The 12,026-nt window shown below is 42.8% G+C and overlaps 1 protein-coding gene across 1 annotated transcript in view; it reads right to left on the minus strand.

Annotated features, from left to right (window-relative positions):
- Nucleotides 1–12,026, minus strand: part of Ryr2 (ryanodine receptor 2) — a 393,422-nt gene that overhangs the window by 208,695 nt on the left and 172,701 nt on the right. The window contains exons 25-27 of the mRNA XM_032885202.1: nt 11,500–11,583; nt 5,673–5,832; nt 3,000–3,147 (exon numbers count right to left, since the gene is read on the minus strand). Coding sequence (XP_032741093.1) covers nt 3,000–3,147; nt 5,673–5,832; nt 11,500–11,583 — 392 coding nt within the window. The remainder of the gene's footprint in view (nt 1–2,999; nt 3,148–5,672; nt 5,833–11,499; nt 11,584–12,026) is intronic.

Consider the following 12,026-nt stretch of genomic DNA (forward strand, 5'->3'; position numbering starts at 1 on the left):
TTTACCTCCTAGTTTACATCTCACTTGCAAATTCTCTGTATTCCACCTGCTTTAAAAGTTAGCTCAATGTAAATCTCTTCTCCACGGGGACAGTTGTTAGAGCCAGCAGGGGCAATTCCTTCGCATAGCAGCTGCTCAAGGTAGCCGGTAACTTTGTAATAAACAACAGCTGAGCAAACAATATGACAGAGACACAGGGCAGGAGCTAGCCACAGCAGGATGAATGGGGGGGAAAAACTCATTTTCCTAGAAATCTACAGAGTTGTGCTTATGTTCCTGGCTATATGTATAATTCAGGAAAGACCTGACCAGAATTGCCATCTGGCCTTATCTCTGAAAGACCTTGAGGCTGTGAACAAGCAGTAAATGAATGCTAAGGTGAAATTATAAACTCTTCCATAGAATGTTAGAAGCCAGTTCCAAAGGGAAGCTGAAGCCTCTCCCTAGAGCCTCTTTCCCTACTTAAGGAAGACTCAGTCTATCCCTAGCTAAGGGACCACTCTACAATATGACAAGCACACTCTACAACGTTAGCTCTGAAAAGGTCCCCAAGAAAATGGTTACAATGTACACCATAACTAAATCCAGAGTTGCCACAATATATCATTTAGAATGTCCAGCTTCTCACAAAACTCCTAAGGTATGCAAAGACCACAAAGTATAGTACTGGATACAGGAAGAAAGGGACAGACAGCAGAACTTGACTCTAAAGAAGGCTGGGTCCTAAGAAACACTAACAACTTCAAAACGGTTTAAGAAAGTAAGGAAAACTATGTAAAGAAACGAAATAAAAGTGTAAGAGCTAGCAAGATGGTCCAGGAGGCAAAGGGTAGGGGCCGTAGCTCAGAGGTAGCATGCCTGACTAGAATGCTTCGGGCACTCTCCAGTGCCAGGATAAACAAGAACTGAGCAACCATCAATTTGAAGAGATGAGGCGCTGTTAGCAACAATCCGATGGCCATTAAAACAATGATACAGAGACAAGTGGATTTCCAGTGCCAGCAAAAACAAGAACCCCACAACCATCAGCTTGAAGGAGTGGGGTGATGCTAGCAATAAGTCCTACAGCCGTTAGAACAACAATACGGAGGGCAACTCTGTGCCAGTAAACACAGCTAGTTCAACTGTGCAAATGGGTTTATCGGTGAGCATAACTCTTCTTCTCCTAAGATCAACCTCTGGGCTCAGAGAGTGTCCATAAAAAACTGGTAAAGACTATGGGAAAAAGGGGGGAAAAGCAGAAACAGAACAGATGATTCCTCCAGAAGATAGGCAGAGGGGCATCCCTACACTCTGCTCTGGGGCTGGTTTAACAGTGTATTAAAACACAAGGATATCCCAAGAGATTCCGACACCAACATTCCTTACGAAGATGGATGTGAAGATTCTTGTATGAGTTATTAGCAAACAGTTTTAGCTGTACACAGGAAAGGGAGATAATATATCAGGACTAACTAGAACTGTTCATAAAAGAATAAAAGAGAAAATAAATACCCTTCTTCGCAAGAGACAAAAACATACATATTCAACATTTCACAACTATTTGTGGCAAACTAGGAGGTCTGTTCAGTGTGGTGAATGACACCTATTTTTAAAAGGAAGATTTTCTTAGCTCCTGAGAGTCCCTAACTCTAATGGCTGTTTCCTGCCCAGACAATGCACTCCACAGCCTTCCCCATCTTCCACAAAGTTCCTGAACTTTAGAGCGCCCTTATCCACCACTTCTTCTCAGCACTGGGTCTGCATAAGAATATGCTAGTCAATAGTCAGGTATGAATGGAGAAGGGGTCCAGGGATACTATCCCTCTCTGTTGAACTATTTACTATTAGTAGATTCAATGAAAGGGGGACCATTGTGTACAGTTGTGTACCCAATGACTCTACTAGGCTCCAATGGACGAGTTCCAACCCAGTTGTCACAAAGGCAGCCCTAGGTAAACTGAATGGGTCACAATGTAAAAGTCATGAGTCTAGGACAAGAACTGAGAGATGAGAGTGTGGGTAATGATGGGGGGGGGGGTAGGGAGATAAGATGGCAAGAGTAATCCTAAAACATGTTTATGAAATTGTCAAGTAGCAAAACCAATCAATTAAAAAAAAAGAAAATATATTAATCCAGAGAAATAATTCAAGGATAAAGAGTTTTGTCTAGAATGGACAATGTCTTGAGTTTTGGTCCTGACATGGGAGAAGAAAAAAAAGACAAGCAAAATCTTATTTATTGTTAATACCATTCTAACAATGAAATGTTAAAATGATTCCCTTAGACTGAGACTAAGCCGGGCTACATCTCTTTCCACTTCTATTACACATTGTTACGAATGCCTCACATACTCAGTAATTCAAAAAGTAAAATGTAATTATTATAAAAGGAAAACAATGAGAACTTGTTTATAAAGAGAGATCTCTTTGAAATTTATAAAAAATAAACACAGCATACACACTCACACACACACACACACACACACACACACACACACACACCCCTCCAGATCAGCAAACATAAAATCAACCTACAAATAACAACTGTATCTCACCTTATAGAACACCTACTAACTGTAAGAAATATATATATATATATATATATATATATATCCTTTATTCTAAAAAAAAGTCACTAAGAGAAACTAATAAGAAAGTATGTAGGATACCATGTTCATAAATGGGTGGACTATTGTTAAAAGGTCAATCTCCCACAATCGTTCTTTAAATTTAATTGTCATCTCATCAAAATTAAACACATAAAATAAAGAAATGCCAAGCAGAGGAATAACATTTGACTACATGGGAAGGTGAACCCTGCAGAGATGATGCACAGCCCTGAGCTACCCATTGAGAAATAGATCTAATCCTTCAGGGGAAAATCCATATAAACTGTCAGCCTCAAGTGGACACCTAGAGTAAAAGAGGTATCCTTGCCCCGCCCCCTTTTTAAGTGTTCCTGTAGCTTTGAAAACCCACTACAATTTTGCAACCACCGGTGACAGCAAACCCAGTACCGTGGTCCTGATCAGGAGCTTCCAGGTGGTATCCGTAGCCCAGCAGCGTGCGCACTGCTTCTCGGAGACTGTCTTTGTTGGACTTCTTGGTTCTGTCATCTAGAAGAGTGTAGGGAACCAGACGAGGGTTTCTCCTGTTCTTCACATCCTGTATCGGGGAGAAGGTTTGCGGTCATCTGAGCCATGCAGCAGGGCTAGGGGGTGGAAGGAAGACTTGGCACAAATGAGGCAAGTGCTGTGTTACAACCCCATAGACAAAGCCTCCATTTTAAGAAGGAATCAGCAGTTTCTACCATATCTTGGCTTAGGAGGAACTATGAAGTGGTGAAACCTCTCTCTCTCTCTCTCTCTCTCTCTCTCTCTCTCTCTCTCTCTCTCTCTCTCTCTCTCTCTGTGTGTGTGTGTGTGTGTGTCTGTGTCTCTCTCTCTCTGTGTCTACATACACACACAGACATACACACACACACACACACACACACACACACACACACACACACACACACACACACATATACTCTGTAGGGAAATAAATCTAAGCCTGCAGACACCTGCCTGTAATCTCAGGACTTGGGAAATTGAAGAACGAGGATTTTAAGTTCAATGTTATCCTTGACCACACAGTGAGACATTATCTCAAACCCATGGGGGGGGTGGGGGAACAAGCTAAAGGGCTGGACAGGTACAAGGAATTCTGTTTTGTCTCTTCTTTGTCCCCTTCCTCTCACAGTTTATAATGAATGCCTGACCATCCACTGCTATCTGGAAACAAGTCATGTGGGTTGTTTGTGGGGACAGGGACATTCCAAAGCTACCCTCTCTCAAAACAAGCGATACCCCAGGAGCCTTCCCACCAATACAACTTCAAACCCTATGGCCTGTTCCCCTCACTTCTGACAGGGTGCTGAGTTCTTCTATCTCAGCTTCCCAATCTAGAACCCTGTGAGCCACATGAAGTCAGAGTGTGTGGACTGTCATTAGCAAGAGTCTGACCGCTGACGCAGTTCCCCTGGTTTCTGGGCACACGTGTGCTTTAGACCAACTGTGAGAGAATAAACAAGGGAGAAAACTACCAGCCAACTCTCTCCAAGAGTCCACAGCCTACTACTGAGCCAGATCATGTCACCAAAAAGAAAGTGAAAACTCAGAACTCAGTTCATCATTCAGACATTACGTTGCAAACATGTGGGGCCCAGTAGAAAAGGTTTTACACACACGCACACACACACACACACACACACACACACACACACACACACACACACACTTCATCAAAATGGTAAATATATTTTTAAACAATCTTTTAGTCTTTATATGGAATCACATTCTAAGTCTTTGAGCAATTATCCATTTTTCCCCTGAAAATCTTCTCATACAGATGTTCCACCATGAGCTATCAAGAGGCATCCTAAGAAGAAAGTGAAGGTCTTTGGCTGGTGTCAGAAGACTTGAGCCTAGTCCTGTTCTGTGGCCTGCTGGCTGGACAGCATTGAGCAAAGTCTTGTCCCTGGGGTCCTATGTCTACTATGTGTGAAGTGGGAATGAGACTCTTCCTTCCTTGGTGGAAATGTGAGTTACACACGGTAACTATGAAACTCTAAGCTTGGTGGCAGCGTCTAATAAAAATATGGTTGTGGAATGTGTCCATTGCCAGGCACTGCTATTGCCCTTTGCATTACACAGTGAAGTCAGATATTTTGTTAATGAGAGCACAGTAGTACACAGAATTTTAATAGCAAGACAGATTAAGATGTGCTTAATGGGTGAAGCTAAATTTTGCTTTCTCCCTCTGCTGTACTGCCTCTGCCTCTCCAGCGACTTCCATGAGTTCTTCTATTCAGGAAATACTCCATGATCACTAAAAAAATACTCCACTCAAAATCTAGAAAAATTCTGAACATGTGTTTTCCTCCTACATTGAACAAAATCTCATTTGGTGTCCCAAACAGATGCAAGGCTGTTCGTTCACAGACTTTACTGATTCTTTGGGATGTCGTCATACCCAGATGGCACTGGAGGAGTAATTTACAGTGTACTGCCCCCCACAAGGGCGTTCAGTAACATGTAATACATCATCTTCCTACTCTGGAAAAAAAAACAAAATGCAGAACAAAGTCTTAAATGGAGTTCTGATGCTCAGAGTTGGACTCAGGAACTGTGGATATATTTATTATTATTTTAGTTCAGTCTTCGTATTTCAAAAGTCCCTTCTAAACCACCTCAAGGAAGGGAATGCCCAAAACCACACTACAAACCGCTCTTGTAATATGATCCCCTCGGTGCAAGTGAAGGGTCATAGCTCGGCTGGCTGTGATGACCACACAGAGCTATGGTTACCTAATTTTTTTAATGTAATTATTATTGTTGTACATATGACTGGAGGTGGGGTACTGCACACCACAGTACACAGTGGAAGTCAGAGGCCGACCTTGTGGAGTTGGTTTCCCCATTCTACCTTTACCTGGGTGGCGGGGGTGCAGCTCAGGTGGTGAAGCTTGAGAGGGCAGCGCTTTAACTACTTTACCCACAGAGCCACCTCAGCAGTTTAGTGGTGCAGGGTTTGTCCAGATCGGTTAGCACACTAAGGAGTATTGAGATGAGGTATCTGTAAAAAGCCATGACTTCATGTCCTCGGTTAGAAAGGATGAGAGTCTACACTCAGAGACCCCTGGGTACCTGCTGGATGCCGTAAGTCCAGCCCTGCCGGATTCGGTCCCGGGCCCACACGTTGTGAGCATTTTCAGCCAACTTGTCCACCATTGCTTCCTGAGACGGGGTAAGTTTTATAAAGCTCAGATCCATCGGGGCAGGCTTGTATCCACTGGTCAGCTGGTAACTGCAAAGCAAACAGAGAAATTTCAAAATGCCCTTTTTGTTGAAATCCTGTGACAGTCCTGTCCTGGTCCATCCAATCCCAAGTGTTCTGCTGAAGACTGTGGTGACCAGACCTATAGAGCAGTCAGTCAGCAAGCTCAGGCCCCTTTTGTTTCAGCTGCTGCCTAGGTAGCTAGGGAAAGCCACAGAGTCCTTAGGTTTCTGTTTATATGCCAGCAAAATGTAAAGGGAGACCACTTACCTATATCTGAAAGGCACAAAGGACCTACAACTGTGTGTTCTTAATAGTTGACACTTTGGGTGCTCAAAACAAAAATATTGATTATTTAAAATGAGCAACACTTAAGGGCTTTGTCTTCATGTAATTTTTTTTTTTTTTTTTTTTAAGATTTAAAGAGGAAGGACAGTAAGTAAAGAGAGGGAAGGGGAGAGGAAGGGGAGAGAGAGAGAGAAAGAGAGAGAGAGGAGAGGGAGCAGGACGGAGAGAGAGAGAGTAAGAGGGAGAGCGAGGGAGACCAAGTGCGTGAGTGTGAGAAAGAGAGAGAGACAGGGAGAGAGACAGAGAGAGAGAAAGAGAGACAGAGACAGAGGCAGAGAATGCACAAGTAACAGTAGAGGTCAGGTAAGATGATCAGACTCCCTGGAGCTGGGCTTTCATGTGGTTGTGAGCTGCCTGACATGGGTGCTGGGAACCACATCCAGATCTTCTATAAAAACACGATGTATCCTTAACCATTGAGCCATCTTTCCAACCCTAATACTGTTTTTCATCAACTTTTGGTGTGTGTGTGCATGCGTGGGTGCATGCATGTGTGTGTATGTATACGTGTGTGCGTGTATGTGTGTGTGTGTGTGTGTGTGTGTGTGTGTGTGTGTGTGTGTGTGTGTGTGTGTGTGTGTAGGAGGCCTACAGTGATGTATCTTCATGTATCTCCATCTTGTTTTTGAAACAGGGTTTCTCAGTAGACCTGGAGCTCACTGATAGAACTAGCCTGGTTGGCCAGTGGGCTCTCAGGGATTTAACTATCTCTCCACCTCCCCACTGCTGGGATTCCATGAACACTCCAGCAAACCACTTCTAAGTGGGCACTGAGGGGCCTAGACCTAACTGGCTATCAGCAAGGGCACACAGATAATAAAGATTGAAGACGAATCTATAAATCACTGACTAAAGCCAACGCTCATGCAAGCTATCCTCAAAGAGAAAACGATGGCTCTGGGAAAATGAAGCTAACAGGAAGCTTTCGTACTAAGGAAGCTCTTTTGATGGTTGGGAGGAGAGAGAAATGCCTTTTTAATAAAACATTATAGACAAGTTCTGTTCATGAGAAACCAGATAATCCTGACAGTTCTAGTCCTCTTCCTAAATAAAGTTTCTCCCCAAATTGTTTTGATCTGTGAATTATCTCAGTGAGAAGCAGGAAGCCTTGTTTACATTTGTTAATTTGAAGTTGAGTTCAAACTAGTTGACTCATTTTCAGGTGTAGACTGCGTGCACTTGCACACACACGCATACACACACACATACACACACACACACACAAACTTATGCACATATATATCTATGAAGGATAGATGTCATTACTCAGGTGCCATCCTCCTTGGTTTTTGATACAGCATCTCTCACTGGCCTGAAACTCACTAAAAAGATGAGGCAGGATGACCAGAAAGCCCTAGGAATCCACCTATCTCAGTTGACCCAGGTCTCTGTTTATAAGTGTACACCATCTTGCCCAGCCTTTTAAACTTGGGTTCCAGGAAATCAAACTCAGCCCTCATGCATGCAAGGCAAGCAGTTTCCCAACTAAGCTGTCATCCCACACTGTAAACTATAGTTTATTTTACCTGAGTTTCTATCACCCCGTGCAAGGAAAGAAGAAAGGTAGCTTTAAAGGAGTTTCTTTGAATAACTAATAATCTCACCCAAACTAAGGCACCATAGTGGCTATTCCTGGTTGTCAACTTCACTATACGTGGAATGAACTACAATCCAGAACTGGAAGGCTCACCTGTGATCCTGATCTTGAGGCATAGTGACTGTGAATCCCGGGACACTAAGGCAAGGAGATCTCTGAGTTCAAGGTCATCTGGGACAAAGCAAGCCCAGATCCAGGTGTGGTGGTGCACACCTTTAATCTAGGGCACACCTTCTGCTGGAGACCTACATAAGGACATTTAGAAGAACGAAGATTCTCTCTTCTTTACCTGCCTGCCTTGTGGGACTGAGCAATTGCTAGATCTTTAGACTTCTATTCACAGCTGCTGCTGACCATTGGGGAATTGGACTACAGACTGTAAGTTATCAACAAATTCCCTTACTATATAGAGACTACTCATGAGTTCTGTGAATCTAGAGAACCCTGACTAATACAGGTACCTACTACCCTTTCTCCCAAACCTCTTCACATCTGCTTGTTAACTTCAAATCATCTCACACAGTAAAGATAAATACAGGTGCCTTTGAAAGTCGTACATTCAATGGGCTAGATTTGAGGCTGCTGACATAACACATGCTTCACAGGGAGCTAGATGCTTTTAAAACCATTTTCAATCTGTAGTCATCCTAAGAAAGAAACGAGGATGTGAAGAGGTTTGGGAGAAAGGGTAGTAGGTACCTGTATTAGTCAGGGTTCTCTAGAGTCGCATCCTAAGAAAGAAACTCGTGGATTAGGGAGATGGCCCCATGAGTTAAAGTGCTTGCTGTGCTAGAGTAAAGACCTGAGTTTGGGTCCCTAAAACCAGTAATAAAACTGGATACAGTAATACCCATGTCCATAATCTTTACACTGGTAAGTAAAGGAGGAAGCAGAGACAAAAATAAGTCTCCAAAGATCATGGGCCAGTTAGCCTGGTGCACACAGTGGTGGACGATAAGAGAGACCTTGCCTCAAACAAAGTGGAGTGGAAAGACCCGAGCCTGAGGTTGTTCTTTGACCACTACATGTATGCTTTAGCACACGTATGGCCACAGTCATATATGTGAACACACACACACACACACACACACACACACACACACACACACGTTAAAGCATTAAATCAGAACGTGTATGTTAAAGAAACATGTAAACGAACTTTGGTTTCAAATGCCCATTTCCTCGTACTCATGCTCTTTGATAAGGTACACAACGATCAACCAATAGCTGCCATGAAGTACTATCTTGAAAAAAAAAAAAAAACCCAAAGAGCTCAGATTTTTCAATAAAAGGAAATAGATTGTTAATCTTGGAAGCTAAGTAGCTTGAAAGGAAGCTTCAGCTTGATTGCTGAAAATTCACAGGCAATAAAGAAGTAATTTTTGTAACAATTCTTGCAAAGCAAAATCTTGTAGCCTGTCAATAACAGACCTATCTATACAATGCACACTACCTTCTAGAACTCTCTGGAAAAGGCCTAACAAAATCAGCTACTATATCCATATCTCCTTTCATATAATTGTTGAACAGTAGTTTTTAGTACACCTACTTTACAGGCCTACTCCCTGTGACAATAACTTTATTAAATTAGCCCATTAGGTAGATATATTATATAATATATAGATAGATAGATAGATTATATATTATATATAATCTAAAATTAAGCATATGTGTAACTCAAATCCATTCACCTGACAAAGAACGAACAGTGTTTTGAAATTATTATCTTCTAGTTTTATTTTGACATGTATAAAATCTAAGAAAATAAAATAAAATAAATTACAGCCTAGGCATTGGTTTTCTTTGGAGTTTCTCTTTTAAATACTCTGTGAAAAAGAGAACAAAAGCAAACCAGACAAATCCTGCTGAGCTGCCCATTCTACTTGCAGCAAATCCCTGAAGCTGTAAACAAAGAAAACCCTTACTATCTCTTGGATGAGCAGAGACCCCCATGCTGTTACATGGCAGACCAATTGTATGCTCCATTCCCAAAGGACCCATAGACTACTAAGGGGTGCAAATGAGGCTGAAAGAGACCAACTAAAGTGTTGTAGCCAAAGCATGACAGACCACCACCACCATTCAGTGAGTCCCCCAGTTTCCCAGCCACCCCACCCTGCTTGGTATGAATCAAGTTAAATGAACCAGGGAAGTCACTATGGGATGAACACTACATGGTAAATGTGAAAAGATGAAGTCTGGGTTAAATGGGTGTTAGCTTTCAATTTCAGGAGCAAATCCCCTTTCGGGGCCTTGAAACAAATAGGGCCACTCCATGTGACTGCACAGTGGAGATATGAACAGCCTGTCTTGCTGGAAGCGTGTCTAGAAACGAATGCTTGGCTGACATTTTCATGGAAAGGGTAGAGGGAGTTCTCAAACAACGCTCTCCAGAAAACAACTAGAGCAGAAATAATGTGAAACAGAAATTAGAACTGGGAATGCCAAGGCATATATTTTTTCTATTATTTAATTTATTTGTGTTTGTTTTAAAGTAAATATCGATATGGTGAAGTCCCCCACCACACACACACACACACACACACACACACACACACAGACACACACACAGACACACACACAGACACACACGCCTTGGTTCCTTTTTGCTTGGAGATTTTCCTTTACTCCTTGGCAATCTTGAGTCAAGACTTAGGGCCATTTCAAGAGGGAAAGACTGATCATTAAGAACACTCAGCAGACAGCATCTTTTCAAAGAGAGGCCAGAGAACACAGTGCAGTGTGTGCAGACGAACTGGAAATGAAGTTTTCAGGGAATCAAACGGAAACAATAATTCTCAGTAGATTGTGATTTGGATGTCTAGGCACTATAGATCCATTTCCATGAGATACATAGGAAACAGGAAACAAGTAAAAGGTATCACTTCAAAACACAAACACAAGGTGCTGGGGCAATGGCTCAGTGGGTAAAAGTACAAGCCCAATGACCCAAGTTTGGAATCCCCCATAAACTGGGTGAAAGCCAGGTATAGAATGCAAGCATCGGGCTAGAAAGATGGCTCAGCGGTTAAGAGCACTGACTGCTCTTCCAGAGGTCCTGAGTTCAAATCCCAGCAACCACCTGGTGGCTCACAACCAATCTGTAATGAGGTCTGATGCCCTCTTCTGGTGTGTCTGAAGACAGCTACAGTGTACTTACATCTTAAAAAAAAAAAAAAAAAGAATGCAAGCATCTGTGATTCCAGTGTTCCCTACTGGGAGATAAGACATAGAGAGGAAGAGTCTCCAAGAGTTCACAGGCCAGTTGGCCCGATGTATGCAGTAGCAGGCAGAAGAGGCAGAAAGGTTGTCCTGTAACCATGCATGAACCTGCACCACATAACATGAACATGTACACACACACACACACACACACACACACTCATAATGTGTACATATGTGGTGTATGTATAGGCACATGTTTCTATATGTGCACAGATACCACTTGTGCATGTACACATGAACATTTGTTTGTAACCCGAGACTGATGCCCAGAATCATCCTCCATTCCTTGTTCATTTTGCTCACTGAGTGAGACAGGCAGGGTCTCTCAATAAAAACAAGAGTTTACTACCCCTTACACACTTGAAGGTAAGTGTTTTGACTACTAAGCTGTCTCCTCAGTCTGTGTAAAGTTTTGAAATCTGCGCTGCATAGCCAAGAGCACGGGCCTGTCTGTCTCCTCCAAGGTTCATTCCAGCGTGCTGAAGATACAGATCAGTTACCAGGTACGGGCCAGCCATTCAACTTACTTCTTGGGCAGCTTCATTTTCTTCACCTTCTCTTCAGCATGTTCATCCGCTATACCCACGTGACATCCTAATGCCAGCAAAGTCCTGGAAAGCAACAACAACAGAGATGAGCTTGAAGAACCAAGTCCCTACATCTGAGAGCAGCCAGAATTAAGACCATGCAGGAGTGAGACCGTATCATCCACCGTGCAAGGAGAGTATGAGGCTCTCCTTCCAAAGGTAAAGGAAACATATATCCACCAGTTTACTTCCAGGTAAAGGGACAGACAATGAACAATGGAATGGCTCAAACCCTTAGCACTAGAAAGCTGACCCCCCGCATGCGTGCACGCACACACGCACAGCCTTTTCTAATAGCTCTGTTTCTGTCTCTAAACATCCAGTGTTTCCAGTTCCTCTGTGTGGTGCTGAAGTGGAGGTCTCCACATATGGCAAATCAGATATCTGGGTTTGCACACGAGGGCTGGCACTACCGTGTTCTACTTTTTACCCCAGTAAGTATATGCAGGAGCTATTTCTCTGTAAGT

This window comes from Rattus rattus, chromosome 14 (genome assembly GCF_011064425.1).
Source record: "Rattus rattus isolate New Zealand chromosome 14, Rrattus_CSIRO_v1, whole genome shotgun sequence".
NCBI lineage: Eukaryota > Metazoa > Chordata > Mammalia > Rodentia > Muridae > Rattus > Rattus rattus.